Below are 12,602 nucleotides of genomic sequence, written 5' to 3' on the forward strand. Positions count from 1 at the left end.
GGTTACTCACCATAGTGACTACTATTCTCCTATTGTTCCCATTCCTCCATTCTCATGGAGTATAGAGTAGCAGCGACGGGATTGGAGCCATAGCAACCCAAGCTCACTTCCCCTTTAAGAATGTAGGGACTGAAGGCAAATCATGTGAGCGTAATTCGACCACGCCGTATTCCTCGCCTCCCGCACTCCTTCCCCATAGTTCCTAAACCGCTGAGAGGACCACAAGTTGTAAGGGGACATTGGACTAAAAGTACAATAGTCACTATAGTGAGTAACATTACCTTACTCGTAGATACACAACACTACTCTGACCCCCAGTTTAAAAATTATTCCTTGGGATTGCTTGTCCAAATAAGGTGTCAGCCCTGGAACTGGAATCCAGCACATACTGTTTACAGAAAGTTGAAGGGGGGCACACGTCACTGCCTTGCATTGGTTCTCTAAGGGCATATGATGCTGTAAAGCTATGGCCCTGCCCTTTGCACTCGTCAAGTGAGCACAAAGGCCTTGAGGGCAACCTTGCCTTGTACCTGGTATGCATGGGAAATGCATGAGTCTATCCATGTTGCTATAGTGACTTTTGGCACTTGCTTGCCTTGCTGTACCCTACAGATTGTGACAGTCTGTCCGAGGCATGTGAGGGTTAGTCCTCTCGAGATAAAACCTCAAGGCACTTCAAACATCCAAGCAATAGCATTTCCGATCGGCTTCTGTCTGTGTTTCTGGAAAGAAGACCGGTAAAGTAATTTCCTGGTTTATATGGAAATCTGAGACCACCTTTGGCAAGAATAAAGGGTGGGTCAGTAAAAATACTTTCTCTCTGTGAAGTGTGAGATACGGTTCCTCGACAGGTAGAGCCTATAGTTCATTGATACGACGAGTCAATGTAATTACCACAAAAAGAGCTGTTTTCCACGTAACCATGTAAGAGAAAATTCAGATTACAGTTTGCTATAGGTCGTCACGGGAAATAGATGCAAAGTCTCCTGGAAGGTTGCTAAATTACTGGATTGGCAAAGGACACAAGCCTGTCGTTATTTGAGAGGTATGCCCCATAGCCATCATATATTTTCTGTATGATGAGACTTGTGAATGAACAAGAGTTGCCAAGAAGGAACAGATGTCATCTAAAGATTCATGTTGGGGATCGTTTGACTTTCGCAACATCCAATGGCAAAATTGAAGCCATTTTCCCTTAAAATTTGTCGAGGTGAAGGTTTCCTGGATGCCCCCATTACCTCAAGGCTATCGTCAGATACACCCAAGTGACCATAGATTACATTTTCAGGTGCCAGAGTGCCATAGTAAGCGATTCTGGGCAAGGATGTAGTACCTTCCCCCTGCTGGCAAAGCTGGCCCAAAGGAGGAGGAGAATGAGAAGTGGTCCACTTGCCATAAGCAGGTCAGAGAACCAGTGCCTTGGCAGCCAATGGGGGCTTTCGGGAGAACTTTGCAGTGATTGAGGCGATGAGCTTCTGCAAGACTCTCAGGATCACAGGAAGTGGGAAACGCATAGGTTGTTTCATGAGATTGATGATGCATCTCCCAGTGACTTTTCCCTCTGCCCTTCCACAAGGTATAATGATGAGATTGGCTATTCAGTTCCATCACAAACTAATCCACCAGAGGGAGATCCCTGGAGGTAAAGATGGCCCAAAGGATCTGTTTGTTTTGCTCCCATTTTTACTTAGTGAAAGTTCTCCTGCTTAGCTTGTCCACTTGAACATTGTCTGTTCACGCTAAATGAGCCACTTGTAGCACTATGTGGTTGCTTAGAGCCCCCTCCCACAGGCACACTGACAGAGCACATAATTTCACATATCTAGTGCCCCCCTGCTTCTTGTTGACGAAGAACATTTCCACAACGTTGTCAATCAGTAGAAGGACATTGGAGTTCTTTATCACTGACAAGAACGCCTGCAAGGCCAGGACGCAGTGTTGAATTCCAGGATATTTATGTGCTGCCAAAAATTCTCGTGGTTGCACATGCCGTGATCTGGAAATCACCCAAGGTTGCTTCCCACCCCAATAGGGAAAACTTTTTTTCGATGGTGAACTAGTGAGGTAGATACTAGAAAGATGTGCCTGTCAGGAGGTACTTCTGATCTGCCCATCACAGAAGATCCTGGTGGAGCTAGTCCGGAATTTATTAGGGGGTTGCAGATCTAAATGCAATTTGCTGCCAGATGTAGTTGGGTGTGACACATCCACTACCTGGCTATGGTACCAGTAGAGGAAAGGACACCATCAGGCCCAACAGACACAGAAACCACCATGCAGTCATTTGAGTGTGAGACAAGACCAGGGCTACTGTCTCCAGGACATCGTTTGCTCGTGTTTCTGTTGGGAAGACTTTGTCTAATACTGAGCCCATAGGAAACCTATGAACTCTAATCTCTGAGTTGGAATGAGGGTGGATTTCTTTATATTGACTGACAGACTCAGTGAATACATGAAGTTGAGAAGATGCTGCAGGAGGCAGACTCGGCTCTGATTAGCCAGTCATCCAAATAGGGATATAGATTAATCTCTTTTAGGCACAGCAATGCTGCCACCACTGACATGAGCTTAATGAAGGCCTGAGTGAAACCAGTTCTGATTGGCGGGCTGGCTGTCCTCTAGGACAGCCACCCTATTGGGTGATTGACAGCCTAGGGATGTGAATGAATGTGAACTTGCTTAAAAGGCAAGGTTTTTGGGACTATAGGCAGAGACGACCACTGGAGGACAACATCTGACAAAGAAGATGTTAAGAGATGCCAGCAGCACTCGCCTGGACCGTGAAGTGCCTGGTGAAGCCCTGCTGCTGTGCTGACCCTGTTTTCATTTCGACTGGGAAGACCTGTACGGGATGACTTCCTCTTTTAGGCTGGTGGGACCAACTAGCCTCAAGAAAAACTTTATTTTGGCACAACCCCCGACTTGCTGTGACTTTCCAAGGCTGCAGAATCCCCATATCTGGGGACCACTGACCATTTGTGAGTGCATTGTCTTCCAAAGCGCAAATACAGCTAAAACCTCCTGGACATTCAGAGGACCCTACAGAAGCAGGAAATCGTCATCCAGAGTCACCTTACCAGAGTCCAGGACGGAGGGATCGAGGAATTTCTAACCAAAGCTGTTCATTCTTCTTTGGCGCTGAGAAAAATGCACCAAAACAACAAAGAGCCGCTGAATCCAGGAGAATCCATTACTGCCAAGTCCCTCCCTTGAGTGCTGCTGCAGGAGCCTGCCAGACGTCCTCCATTTCGTCGCCACAACCAAGGACCAGGATCAAGGGTCTGCTGCACTGCAACCCGAAGGCATCCAGCTAGAACAAATTCTTCAGTTCACAGGTACTGTGAGGCTTGGGTACATCAACCTTTTGCTATTAGGGGTGCTTCCTACCTTGGGGAGTGCTATTTTACCCTATTCCGAGTTGACATCAACTCACCTGCACTGGTCTTTCAGCTTGTACTTCTTCAAGGTGACTCCTCTTGAGTTGCTGTGATTTTCTATTTGAACTACTGACAATTTAAAGACATTTTCTAAGAAGAGAGCATCCGATTTTTGTACTGGCTCATTTACTTTGGCTGTTACGGCGCGCTAAAGGCCCTCTTCTGAACCCAGTGGCTTTGGCAATGCTTGTTCCCTTACAGGTTTTAACTGTTGAACACTATTATTGCTGGGATAAAAGACTGCCTACATCCCTGTGGGAGATTCTATCGGCTTTTATAGAATACCAGCATGTTCTCATCTAACCCTAAACTTTCCCTCCTTCATAACCCAATACTGCAAAGGTGATACAAAATAAGTGTTATACTGACCTCAAATGACGTCACCCTTGGGGCTGGAAAATGTTTAACATATGGAAGAATTACTCACCCACTTTATTGTTCACTTTTTGAATTGAATCCTAACTTGGGATTAATGTTACTGCTAGTTACTGATTTTTAAAGAATACTTTAAATATCTTTGTGAATATATAAATACATATTTATACTATAACTTTTAAGTGTGCAAGTGCTTACTCAGAAACCTGTATTTACTGATTCCATTGTACAGCTCTACAGCTCACATCACCCGTCTTGAGATAAGTCTGGCTGCTCAGTCACACTACCAACGTGTGTAGTACAGGCCTATACTAAAAGGTGGGTTACCCAATACAAAGAGATATGTCTTGTGTAGTTCCACACTAGTTGGACTGCACTAATTCTTACCTAACACTGGTGGCAGCGGTGGGACTGGTTTAAAGTGGATACAGTGACTATTAGTTGTACTTGTGCCCAAATAAACCATCCAAAAGGCTAGCTCCAAAAAAAAAAAGTATACTTGTAACAAAATAATGCCAACAATTGATAATTTTAATCAACAGTCCCTTACTGCAGTTACAATGGAATAGTTTAAAGATGTATGTAGAACAAGGGGACTGAGTTTAAAGGGAAGGAAAAGTGGGTAGATTACAAAATTGTAAAATCACCAGAACCCTGGGAGTAGGCCCATAACCCATACTCCCAACATTCATATGGAAGAAATTGATGACTATCATAGTTTAGAGCTTAGCTCCAATCTGCCAAATGGGTCAGAAGGTGAGGAGGATCCTCAAGGAGTGAGTCACTCTTCTCTTCATCCTGCTCCTGCAATTTAACAGACTCCTATCACGACACTGTGGGTCACAATATAAGCCCAGAATATCTCTCACTTGAAAGAATGAGACTGGAACCGGAAATTTAAGAAACTTGCAGTACAGTATGTGAAAAAGACAAGGAGAGAAGACTCAGAGAGAGGGAAATGCAGCATGAGTATAATATGAAAAAGATGTCCCTTAATTCTGCTTTCTTTAATGGGTCTTCTCTATCTACTAGTACCAAGAGACCTTGCCTACCAAAAGAGGCTGTAAGTATGTATGATCCTAAACTTGATGTGTTGGATTGGTTGAGTACATTTGAATTCACTTACGGTTTGCAAAATATTTGTGGAAATGATTTAGTTACATGGATCATGTCTAGGCTCCCCCAGAAAGGTTGTGATGCTATTATGGAGTTGAATGCTACTGACAGAAAAGATTATGGGCTAGTCAAACAGACTCATATTGCCAGATTTGGGAAGACTTCTAAAAAGCATTATGGTACCGCTTGGGCTACCTGGGTTTGTGAATGCCTGAAAAACTTAGATGGTTGAGTTAAGGGTAACAAAGTAAACTCCTTTGAAGGAATGAGAAATGTGTGTTTACTAGAGACTATTTGCCATGCCTGCTCTCTTGACATGAGACAGCACCTGGCTGACTTTAAGGAACTTCATCCAAGAGACTAGCTCAAGCTGCTGACTTATAGGTAGCCAACAGGGCCACTCATAAGGATTCTGGGGCAACTCAAAAAAAGAATGAGGGAAAAAAGCACAAGAAGATAGTAAAGAAAATTCTAATCCTCCACCACCTAGAGGGCGACAAAAACCATAAGGGTACATTCCATGGGAAATGAGGGAGGTTACCAGAAACCTTAATTCCAGAAAAGCTTTGATATGATATATGATATGATAGGTTATTCATAACGCGCTTAATACCCAGAGGTTTCTAAGCGCGGACCCGGGGATCAAAACTGTGTTGCTCTGTGCCGTCTTGCTTCCAAGGCGAGCACGCTGCCCCTGAGCTATAGTAAATGTGTGGTTTGTGGGTCTGATAATAGTGTGAAAGCGAATCCCAGATGCATGGGTAAACCTTCAGGGGTCCACACTGTCTCCTTAGATTTCACTCTTGAGGAGGAAGCTCCAATGACAGGTGCTCACTTTCACTTACTGGCTGATGACCCCATTGTTGTTCAAGCTAGTGTTTCTTTAGTGTCCTTGGGTCTGTGGGAACAACAGAATATAGATGTGTATAACACCATAACTGACAACACAAAAGAATATTATAAGGACAGTGTACTTGTAGATGGCCAGGAGGCTAACTGCCATCTGAGACACTGGGGCCAGCATTACACTGGTTGATGAAAGGTTCTTCAAACCTGAGGATGTAGCTAAGGCACCCAAACTTAAACTTGCTGGAGGCCCTATCCAAATGGTTCCTATTTTGCCAGCCCTCGTCCAGTGCAATAACATGACTATGAATTCCTGTTAGTGTGCAATCTGAAGTACCTGGGAGAGTTCAGTTGGGTAATGACTTGAAAACCCTTGGAGTAGTCACCAGTAACCCAGACCTCCCAGCAAAAAGAAACAGGAGCTGACAAGACGTCTTTAAACATGGCAAAATATGTAACAATCAAATATACTTTAAAATACTTTTCCAGAATCAGCATAAGCTTAGTAGATACTCTTTAGAGATGATTTTTACACACTTCCTACACCCGGAGGTGACTTCATTCACAAGTACAGAAATTGCATTTATATATCACTAGTACACTGCAGATTCCGAGGTTGCAGAAAAGAAAGGTTAAAGGAAGGAAAAAGGTTAACAGGTTATATGGGTATGTGAGTATACTTAAATCCTCCAATTAAGTCTAGACCAAACCTTTCCCAGCAATAACAATCTAAACACAGGTTATCACCTCTGAGGGACAGAAAATATCAAATTCAATGGACTAGAAGAGTCTGCAGGGATCCAGGACAGCCAAAGTCAATTGGAGCACAATCTATGGAGCTGAGGCACTTTGTAGTTAATAAACGTCCTGCACATAGTTAGAGAGTTTTGTAGAAAATCACTGTAGGGTCACAAACTATTACACTTGTGGAGGGTAGAGCTGAAATCAACTCTAACAAAAGTAGCTATTGCAGGTCTCAACTGAGAAGAGCAAAGCTAAAGACACAGAGGTAAGTACCCCAAGTCTTAACAGTACCTCTGGTTTGAAAAAGAGTGGCCCAGCTGGCTTCTGTCCTGTTGCAGCGATGCAGATCCTGGGTTCCTGAGCCTCAGGCATGGGGACAAGAGGGAGGATGTCTGGAGGACTCCTGCAGCAGCAATTTGGAGGTCAGCAGCAGCTACGGCTCTTTTTGGATCAGGGACACTTTACTGTTTCAGTGCGTGGTAAACAGCACCACTGCAGACCTTGGATACCGGTTGGGCTTCCTTCACTCCTTGAGTCCTGCACTCTGGTGAGGGGACCCAAGCTCTGGTTGTCCTGCTTCTGGAGGGTCCTTAGGAGACTCCAAGAGCTTCTGGCTGGATTGCAGACGTTGCACTCGACTACAGATTTCTCGACCCCTGGCACTCGGTTCCTGCAGCAGAAAAGAAGTACAGCCAGTAGGGGGAGATGGCCCAGTGGAGTTCTTCTCGGACTTAGTTGGTCCTACTAACCCAAGGGAAGAAGTCGTCCCTTCAGGAGCTTCTCTTGTCTATCAGAAAAAGGAGTTTTAGCACAGCAGCAGGGCTTCACCAGGCAATTCAAAGGTCCAGGAGGATGCAGCAAGCTTTGTTCACGGGTTCTTCGTCGGGTGCTCTTCCCAGTGGTCGACTCTGCTTCTAGTCCCAAAATCCTCGCCTTTCAAGCAGATTTCTCCCATTCATGCACAGCCTAGGCTGTCACTCAAACAGCAGGGTGGCTGTCCTAAAAGGACAGCCAGCCAGCCAATCAGGACTGGTGCATTCAGGCATACCTAGAGACGATGGACAGGGGAGTTTCGAAAACCTCCCTCACTTCCTGCCCTTCCAGACACACTGGAACCAGAGTTTCAGTGGCTCCTCAGCGGGTTTCAGGACTGGAGCCAGCCAAAGGCTAAATGAACAAAGGGCTGAAACCTGGCTTGGCGTGCAGAGTAAAACCCAAGAAAGACCTCACAAACAGAAAATGGCGAAAAAAGAAGACCAGGGCCATTTTGACAAACATGGTCATCGATGGGTGCTATACTGCAGCAGAGGCTTCAGTCTGCAGTAGAAAAGCACAATGTTAGGAAAATTAAACCACTGCCACCAGCCATTTAAAGTAGTGAGGGTAACATAAAAAATGTTACATAAGCAGGTAGGATCAGGGACTACTAGGTAACCCCCCAGTACTCCACATAAGATGGGGTGTGCTGGACTTACAAAGAGAAAAGGTAAGAAAAGTCAATTTCACGTTACTATTCTTGGGAACAGTAACTCACACAAGAAAAGGTATTTAAACCTTATGAGAAATCTAAAGGATGTATCTGTGACATTGCACTGAAGGTGCTGTTTGTCACCATACAAAAAGTAGATGCCTATGGAGTTTGTCAGACACCAAAAAAAAAAGGAAACATGTAATCCAAATCAGGTCAAAACACATGAGAGAGTGAGTAAAAAGATCTCACTCACTCCAGGGTTAAAATAAAAAAGTCCTAAAGTCCAGCTCAAAGTTTGCAGGGAATTAGCACAAAAATGAGAATACTCCCTAACCGTGAACAGAGAGACACTGAGGACTAGCCAAAGCCAATCAAAGTAAGGTAGCAGATCGGCAAGGCGTAGTCGCAGGAGCGGGGGAGAGAGTGGTCTAGTATATCCCATTATAATGAGTCCACACAGAACCACCAATAATTAAACTTAGACAGATTTATTAGACCTTTAAAATACAGACTAAGCAACTAAAACCTCTATTCAAATTGTCACACACATACTATAAAAACAGATCTATACGTTTACCATTAGGAGAACACACTACTGCTACCAAAACCATAATTTTCATATTCAGACACAGATCCAAACATATGTATTTGAATGGTAGTGAGGGCATTTTACACTTGATGAACACAGATCTTTAGAATACATTAATTATTGAGATAGACACAGATTTTCTGAAACAAAAAACTCACCTTTGAGCCTTCCTTCCCAGCAAGCCCAGGCAGTCCCTGTTCACCTGGAGGACCTGGTGGGCCTGGATGACCTCTTTCGCCCATTGGACCAGTTTCTCCAGTAGGACCCTAAATATTCACAAGGGAATCACAAAACCTAAGCATGAGTTGTGCTTTCATGTGTATGACCCAAAACAAGTGTAGGCGTAATAACAGAGTTTAACAGCCAGGACTCATGTGGAATGGAATCCAAAATCTTACCTGTGGGCCAACAACGCCAGGTGGACCAGGTGGGCCGGTCTTGCCTTGGAAACCCTGTTGTAAAAAAAGTAAGACATCCAATTAAAGAGCAATACAAAACAATGCCAATTATGCTGTGGGAGGGCTCAGTCCACCTGCGCTCCTGCACTCGATGAACCGGACTTTCGATGATTGGCAGCAATGCTGTTCAGTGCCCGATAAGTCCCTGAAAGGGCAAAGAGCAGAAAGGCCTTCCCTTTCATTAATGTATGGTATTAAAAGATCAGTGCATAACTTTCTACTATATTTTAGGTTGACAACACAGGAGTAGTGCTTCTGGATTTCCATTAAGAAGAAACATTCAAACACCAATGTTATGAGGACGTGCAGTGTCTGTACTTGGCTTTAGTATTGGGTAGCGGCGTGCTTCGTAAGGGGATTATCTGAGAGTGCAAATTGTGCATAATGATTTTGTCCCGCATTATATCCGAAGCCACGTGTGTTTAGAAGCCCAATTTACGACGGTCAAATGAATTTTAACACATACTAAGTAATCACTCAGTCAAATGGTTTTACTCAGAAGACTTCTTTGGATAATTTCCATACCTACTGTATAATGAAGTGAACTACCGCTCCTGTGCAGCTCCTCTTGAAGTCTTTATCAGAAGCACGATGGTGGGCTTCATAGAACTCATCATGCAGTCTTTGAGAATTTGAAACTGTAATGCTCATACTCCATTGAAGCAAACTCCTTGCAATGGTAGAACTCATGCCGCCATGCCTAGGGCCGGATAGACTGCCTAGTATCAGATTCTGACAGAGAGACCACACACACATGAAAGATTGCCTTCTTGGTGAGTCAGGCTGTCTTAGTCCACACTCTTGCTCCTTCAGAGCAGGTTCGGATAGCCTGTGTCAGCAAGTAGGTTGGGAAAAGCTGACTAAAAAGAAGCTGTAACTTTAAGACAAACATATTACTCACTTCTGCTAATGTTCTTTCTGATGGATGTTCCTCCCACGGATTCCTCATCTAAGATATATTCTCCTGCAGCAGCAGATTTCGGAAACGTTTCACCACCAGTGGGCGGCATGTGGTAGATCTCTCAATCCCAATACACTAGGGTAGGTGCTGGCGGCGATCCTTGACTAGATCACCACCGATCTAAGTCAGGAAAGAGAGATGTAGAAATGACTTTCCTGTAATGTTCTTTCTATTGATTCTTCTACCGCAGATTCCTCATTAGATAGATATCCCTTCCAGCATCAGCTGCTCAGAAAGCCTTTTGACAGGGGGCGTAGTGCACCTCGGCTGTCGATCTATCTTGACTCATTGCAGCGGTCGTGGACTGGATGTGACGTCGGTCATCGTACATATACTATGTACTTCAGTTCTACACCCATTTTCCCCCCCGGGTTCAGCAGTTCTGCTGCAGAGGAATTTTGAAGAACTGGCAGAAATAGCCACAACCGCCATACCAAAAATAAAATGTAAGGTGAGCTTTTGTTTTAGGACGAGAAACAGGGCTGCAAGAATTTGCAGAAGGTCACAAACACATAAGAAAGGCCTAGAGGTCCAATAATAGATAGCTCATCTCCTCGTTTCTCAAAAAAAGGTCAGACATCAACGAGTATAGTCACTTTCATAGCTCAATGAAAGGGTGATGAGGAATCTGCTGAAGACGAATCCATAGAAAGAACATTACCGGTAAGTCATTTCTCCTTCTTCTCTTTCAATGGATTGCATTCTCCTGCTGATTCCTCATCAGATAGACTCCAGAGGCATTATGAAGTCTAGCAGCGGGATGAAAGTCCCTAAACCAGGAAGCTCTGTAGCACCGCTATTCTAAAGCAGCCATCAGTCCCAGTCGACACGTCCAAACAGTAAAGATTGGTTAAGATGTCCAAAGAAGACCTTGCTGCTGCCAAGCAGATATCTTTAACCGGTACGTCCCTCTGGAGTGCAGAAGAGGCCACTACACCCCTAGTGAAGTGAGTTCTGATGCCCGACAGAGGCTCTTTCCCTGCATGTTGGTAACACTCCACTATACAGAGTATAATCCACCTCGATATGGTCTGCTTAGAAAGAGCCAAACCTTTTCTTGACAAGAAAAAAGCCACAAACAGCTTGTCAGCTCTCCAGAACTCTGCTGTCCTTTCGGCTTAGAAACTAAGGACCCTCTTAGGGTCCACCCTGTGCAACCTCTCTGGGGAGGAGGGTAGAACATGGGCAAGTCTATGCCCTGTGAAATATGGAATTCTGAAACAACCTTGGGCGAAAACCCTGGCTGCACCTTTAGCGATAACTTCTCCTTAAAGTAGCGGAGAAATAGAGACCTGCATGATAAGGCCTGTAGCTTGCTGAACCTGCTGGCAGATGTGATTGACGTTAGCAATTTAACTGGTCAAAAATATAAAGGCTCAAGCAGAGTCGCCATGAGGAAAGTGAGAACCAACTTAAGGTATGGGAAACAAAAGAAACAGGTGGAAACATATTCAGAAGGCCCTTCAGGAATTGGTCATAACCGGGATCGTAAATAAAGAACCTTGATCTGGAGAGCTTCTGAAAACAGACAAAGCTGCCAAGTATCCTTTGACTGTTGCAACCTGAAGGCCTGAAAAGGCCAATGACAGATTAGTGATGGGTCAAGAGATGGGGTCAATCTCGCGTTCCCTACCCCACGCTTCTAATCTTCTCCATCTGCACATGTACAGCGATCTTGTTGATGGTCTGCATGCAGCCTGCAGTACCTCAAGCACCTCCTCTGAGAGGTCCCAATCATCATATCACATCCTCTCAAGAGCCACACATGTAGATTCAGGGACATCGGGTGCAACACTCGAGCTTCTGACAGGGATAGGAGGTCCGGCCCATGAGGTAGCCGGAGAGGTAGGCAAATGGCTAAGTCCAAGAGTTCTGAGTACAACGTTCTCCTCAGGAGTGATTAAGATCACAGTGGCTTGGAATCTCCTTAACCTCCTGAGAGCCCATGGAATGACAAGGATCGGGGGAAGGCATAGCAGACGTCGAAGTCCCAACTCGACTAGGAACGCATCCCCTGTGCGTCTTTCACTGGGAATTCCCTCGAGCAGAACTGCTTGCACTTCCTGATGGATTCTGTGGCAAGCAGATCTAGCTCACTGAGCAAAGACCTCCTCAAGAACTTCCTGGCACTCTTCCCATTCGTGTGAGACCATGCTCTACCTGCTCCGGGAGTCTATCAGCCTGTTCTCTGTCCCCACCAGATGGACTGTTGAGACAGGGATATGGTTCTCTAACATCCAGAAGCATAGCTGCATCGCCTCTCTGCAAAGTGGGAGAGACCCCACACCTCTTTGTCTGTTTAAGTAGTGCATGGCCACTGTGCTGTCCATCATGATCAGCACGAGTTTCCCTTTGAGAGAGGGTGCAAAAGCTTTCAGGGCAAGCCTGATCACTTGCAGCTGTAGCCTGTTGATATGCCACTGGCACTCTATTGAGGACCATAGTCGCTCAACTGCAGATCATAACATGGATGAATCTGACTCTGACTGGGGGCCACAGAGGCCAGAAAGGTTCCCCAGCCATCATGTTGTGTCTGCTGACCCCTCAGTAGCCACTGCAGAAGTCACATGTGTAACATGGAAAAATGCAGGAAGCCATGAGGCCT

At 45.0% G+C, this 12,602-nt stretch overlaps 1 protein-coding gene across 2 annotated transcripts in view; it reads right to left on the minus strand.

Moving 5' to 3' along the window:
• COL5A1 (collagen type V alpha 1 chain) overlaps nt 1-12,602 on the minus strand; it is a 635,679-nt gene that overhangs the window by 85,142 nt on the left and 537,935 nt on the right. For both annotated transcript variants that reach the window (XM_069609606.1, XM_069609605.1), the window contains exons 38-39: nt 8,977-9,030; nt 8,737-8,844 (exon numbers count right to left, since the gene is read on the minus strand). In XM_069609606.1, the coding sequence (XP_069465707.1) occupies nt 8,737-8,844; nt 8,977-9,030 (162 nt within the window). The remainder of the gene's footprint in view (nt 1-8,736; nt 8,845-8,976; nt 9,031-12,602) is intronic.

The sequence above is a fragment of the Ambystoma mexicanum genome, chromosome 8 (genome assembly GCF_040938575.1).
Source record: "Ambystoma mexicanum isolate Mex_15411 chromosome 8, UKY_AmexF1_1, whole genome shotgun sequence".
Lineage (NCBI taxonomy): Eukaryota > Metazoa > Chordata > Amphibia > Caudata > Ambystomatidae > Ambystoma > Ambystoma mexicanum.